At 32.0% G+C, this 4560-nt stretch overlaps 1 protein-coding gene across 2 annotated transcripts; it reads left to right on the forward strand.

The window, feature by feature from the left end:
- The first annotated feature begins 1527 nt into the window (after positions 1-1527).
- On the forward strand, positions 1528-4067 carry LOC109806539 (protein pns1). Of its 2 annotated transcripts, XM_083061251.1 has the most exons (4): positions 1529-1969; positions 2300-2642; positions 2832-3439; positions 3703-4067. In XM_083061251.1, exons 1-4 carry the CDS (start codon positions 1874-1876, stop codon positions 3835-3837), a joined length of 1182 nt encoding a protein of 393 aa, XP_082917377.1. In that variant the 5' UTR covers positions 1529-1873; the 3' UTR covers positions 3838-4067. The 2 variants fall into 2 exon arrangements, with proteins under 2 accessions (XP_020224562.2, XP_082917377.1); XM_020368973.3 differs by having other exon boundaries at positions 1528-1969; positions 2300-3439.
- Positions 4068-4560: the final 493 nt, after the last annotated feature.

Consider the following 4560-nt stretch of genomic DNA (forward strand, 5'->3'; position numbering starts at 1 on the left):
GAATGTATGAGAGGGGATATTTGTGAATAAGTTATGAGTGGGTTATAATAAAGATGTGAAATTATGCTTATAAGACCTTGTGCTTGAGACTATATCCATATGAGATATGAGATGCTTTTGTATGATGCGCATGATATGAGATGTTTAGGCATGACATGCAAACTTTATATATATGTAATATGAGATGATTATATGTGATGTGATATGAGTTGGTTATGCGCTGTGTGATATAAAATGTTAATGTTTGACTTGAGATCCTTGCGTGCAACGTTTGAGACATTTGACGTATTATGAGATGATTTTATCTTTTTATGAGTCTTGCTCTTATTAGTGTGACTCAGAGGCTAGAGGATATTAATGTTAATTTTATATATCTTTTTTGAGAACCATTAGTCCTAGAGTATTATTTTGAGGATATTTGTTTTAAACTTAGAGTTTGTTTTATTATGTTTTACTTTTGTTGAAAATTTGTAAAGGTCAATTTGTGCATCCATCTACAAACTTATATCTTGTTTCGTTTTCCTTTTATATTTAAGAGTTTTTATTTAGTAAATGAGACATATGAACCCTACTACACATTTAATTGAGAATTTTATTTTATCTTTTATTAAGGACAAATCTTTGTAAAATAATGCTTAATAATTGTTTTCAAGTAGAAGGTTATCACGGATTAAAATAAAAAATTTTTAATTATAAAGACAAAAATAAAAACCATGAAATTATATAGACCAAAATAGTTATTAGATTTTTTAATTTAATATCAAGTATATTAAATATGTTGTAGTTTAATCAATGTAAAGGACTACTTTCCACCGGGTACTATTTCAATCGTTGTAAAAAGTCATTTTCTACTTCATAAGAACCCTTTTACACATTTAATTGAAATTTTTTTATTTTATCTTTTATTAAGGATGGGTCTTAATACTTCATAAACATTTAGAGGGTAGAAGGTATTAAAATGTATAGAGAATAAATAAATGTTTTTAATTATAGAAACTAAAAAGAAAAGTATGAAATTATAAAGAATAAAATAATAATTAAACTTTTTTAATTTGACATCAACTATATTAAATATTATATAATTTAATTAATTAAAAAACTAGGTTTGATTATAATTATTTTTTACATTGATTCATGTGAAAATATACGATTTATATATCAGCTGAAACAATATTAATTTCACATCCGAATGCGAAAATCATTATAACCGATGTAAAATGATTTGATTGTAACAACCGGTAAATGAAATAACAACACATTCTCTGTAATGATGGAGTGACTATTAAGCCAAGGTTTAGAAAATTTTCTAATTAATTGAGCAGCATCTAAAATAAAGAAAAAGTGATATTTTTTATACCAGGAATAAACTGTCAGATATAATTAAATGGATATCGTTGAAACATTATTTATTTGTAAATATAATAAGAAAATAATAAATTCAGATTTTTTCAATTTTTCTATGCACTTATTATCTCTCTTAATAAAAGGAATAAATCAGTCAAATTTTACATACAAAAGTTTTGAATATCTTCACACGTCTCAAACTAATCAACAGTGGATAAGAACTAACTAATAGAGCCGTATGCTTTATCTCACCTTTTCCTTAGAACTTTTAAAGCCTCGTCGCTTTCCCCGGGAAATCACTTCACTGTGTCAGGTGGACTTGATCTTTTGCTTCAATATGCACAAGTTCTACATATTGAAGCAAGAAGATTACAAGACTTTGTTGTACTTTTACATCTTTTAGTTTCCAAAGAAATTTCCTTCACTGCAGAGAAGGCCAAAAACATTGAATCAAAAACCAATAATACCCTGTAATCCTGTATGCGCACTTCCAAGTTCTAAGTGCATTTAATAATAAAATTGTCACACTATGACAAATTTGAACAACTTCAACGTGATCACAGTCACAGATGAAGAGAAAATACAAGTTCAACAAGAGTGGATTTCATCCACAAACCCCATCAAGGTTTTGTTTCTCTCTTTAATTCTTTTTTCTTTATCATATTCATATCTGTTTTTTATTTCTTCTTGTTCAACCGAGTTTTTGGGTCTCTCTCCTAGCTACCCTTTTGCCGTTTTTTCCTTCTCCATCAAGGTTCTTTTTCTATACAACATTTCTTGTCCTTTCTTGCCATTTAATGTGTCTAGAAATAAGACCAGACATTTGCTTTTATTCAACTCCATAGATTTTTTTTTTTCATATGTAAGCTAGAAGTATAACCATTGCATTTGTTATGCACCTTCGTTGATTGAAAATTTTCCATCTCAACTTGGCGTTTTTTTTTTACTTGTACAGGCACAAGATTCAAGTTCAAGCTTTCCAAACGCAACACTGGCGGGGAAGGTCTTCAAGATTCTTTTCTACCTTAACCTGCTCCTAATTGCAGCATTGGTGATTTCCCTCACCATCTATGGCCTTGTCTATGCCTTTCACAACCACCATTTCCACCCAAAGCAGTGGTACCCTCCACTCCTAATAGCAACATTATGTGGTGGAATTGTTGGTTTCACATGGCAATGGATTACAGCTAGGACTCCAACAAAGGCTATTAGAGCAGCATTTTGTCTGAGTCCCTTTCTTTCATGTGCAATGGGGGTTATGTTTGTATACATTGGATCTGCACCAAGTCTTGCTGTTGGTATTGTTGCTTTGGTTTCTGCATTAATTCAATCTCTTTATGGTTGTTGGGTCAGTCCTAGATTTGATTATGCAAAGAGAATCTTGTCAGTTTCAATAGCTGATCCTCCTGCCAAAAGCATGAGGTGGGCATTCTATTCAACCCTCATTGGTGTTCTTTATTGTTGTTTTTTGGTGTGTGGAATTGGAGGAGCTAGAGCAATTGAAAACAGAACCATGCTAACTGCGTTGCTCATCTTGGTGATCCTTCTGAGCCTGGGGTGGACCATGCAATTTTTGAAGAATGTGTTGCAAGTTACCATTTCAAGGGTGAAGTATATGCACTTATTTGGGGGAGAAATCATGGACACAAGAGTGGCATTGCATGACACAGTTAACTACCAAACTGGAAGTGTTTCCCTTGGCTCCATTCTTGTGCCCTTTATCTCACTCTTCAGGGGTTTTGCAAGGTCAACAAGTCTGATTGGAGGAGATAATGGTGAAGTCATGTTTTCATGTGTTAGTTGCTACATGGGTATTGCATCACTTCTTGTAACCCGTGGAAACAGATGGGCTTTTGTGCATGTTGGAGTTTATACAAAGGGGTTCGTGCAGGCATCCTCTGACACTTGGGACATTTTCAATAGGGCTGGTTTGGAACAACTCATAGACTTGGATCTCACTGGCTCATTTTGTTTCCTTAGTGGAATGGCAGGGGGTGCAATGTGTAGCCTAGTGAGTGGAATTTGGAGCATAGTAATACACAAGAGCTATACTACAGAAATATCCATTTATGCTTTCTTAATTGGTTACTTCATGGTAAGAAATGACAATGGTGCATTTGATCACTAGAATATTTTCTTTCTCACTCATTTTTTCTCATATATTTAGACAAATGATAACCAAATAACTAGTTTGATAAAGAAAATATTTATTATACCAGAAAGATGAAAATCAATTAGCACTTACTTTTTCATGTAATTCAAATTTTTTATTAAATATTCTTTAACTTGTTTTCTAAAATATTGATTAGTATGATCATAATCTTACATCTCATTTTTTACATGTCCTCTCCTATGCAGTTTCGGTTGGCAATGTCATGGCCACAAGCATGTGTTTCAGCTTACTATGTTGCCTATGCAGAGAATCCACAGAGCACTCAATTTGACTGCACCATCCCTGTACGTTTGGAGCAGCTTCAGAGATATCAAGCTTAGATAACAATCATAACATTGACTTAATGAATTTCTTGTTTAATGAAATGCTGAAGGAACACTAAATCCAGAAGGGCATATTAGTATATTACCCTAAGATAACTTGCTGATACAAATTACAATGTTGGAAACAATTTTGATAATGTACATAAAGGTTTAATTTTGATGTAGTCTTCAATTATGATTAAATTTGTAATGCAAATTTCTCTATGATATTCCTTTAATTCTTATCACACTAGTTCATACAATTCCATTCCTGAATGAAAAAACAAATAAACTATGACCAAATTTTCTGGTAAACCTACTATTAGTAATAATCATTCTTCTGAATAGCCAAAGAATAAATGAAGTCAGCATAATCAAGAAAAAATATGACAGCCACCTTGGTAGCTGCTTCAAGTTCATATGTCCATAATAAATATGACAACCATAGGCAGAGAGATATGAGTATATACATAGGTATATATGTTAGTGTTAGTCCCAACAATTTACTTAATGTACCAAGACCCATTTTTTTTGTTTTTAGAACTCAGTTCCCAGGTATTTTAGTTTATTGAGAATAATTTGGAAATTTTCAAACATCTCATCAATGATTTCATTCTCCTTTATAGAGAATAACTTATAATGTCTCTAAAGAGTTATAGCTCTGCTAAGCCTTACATCTTCAATTACTTCATGAATTATCCTAATGGCTTACCACATCTCTTTTGCAATTTTGCATTCGCA

Source organism: Cajanus cajan, chromosome 1, assembly GCF_000230855.2.
Source record: "Cajanus cajan strain Asha chromosome 1, NIPB_CcT2T_4, whole genome shotgun sequence".
Classification (NCBI taxonomy): Eukaryota; Viridiplantae; Streptophyta; class Magnoliopsida; order Fabales; family Fabaceae; genus Cajanus; species Cajanus cajan.

Coding starts and splice junctions, on each gene's coding strand:
- LOC109806539 (XM_020368973.3), top strand. CDS start 1,874: ATGACAAATTTGAACAACTTCAACGTGATCACAGTCACAGATGAAGAG. Junction 1,970..2,299: donor CATCCACAAACCCCATCAAG/GTTTTGTTTCTC, acceptor TTACTTGTACAG/GCACAAGATTCAAGTTCAAG. Junction 3,440..3,702: donor TCTTAATTGGTTACTTCATG/GTAAGAAATGAC, acceptor TCTCCTATGCAG/TTTCGGTTGGCAATGTCATG.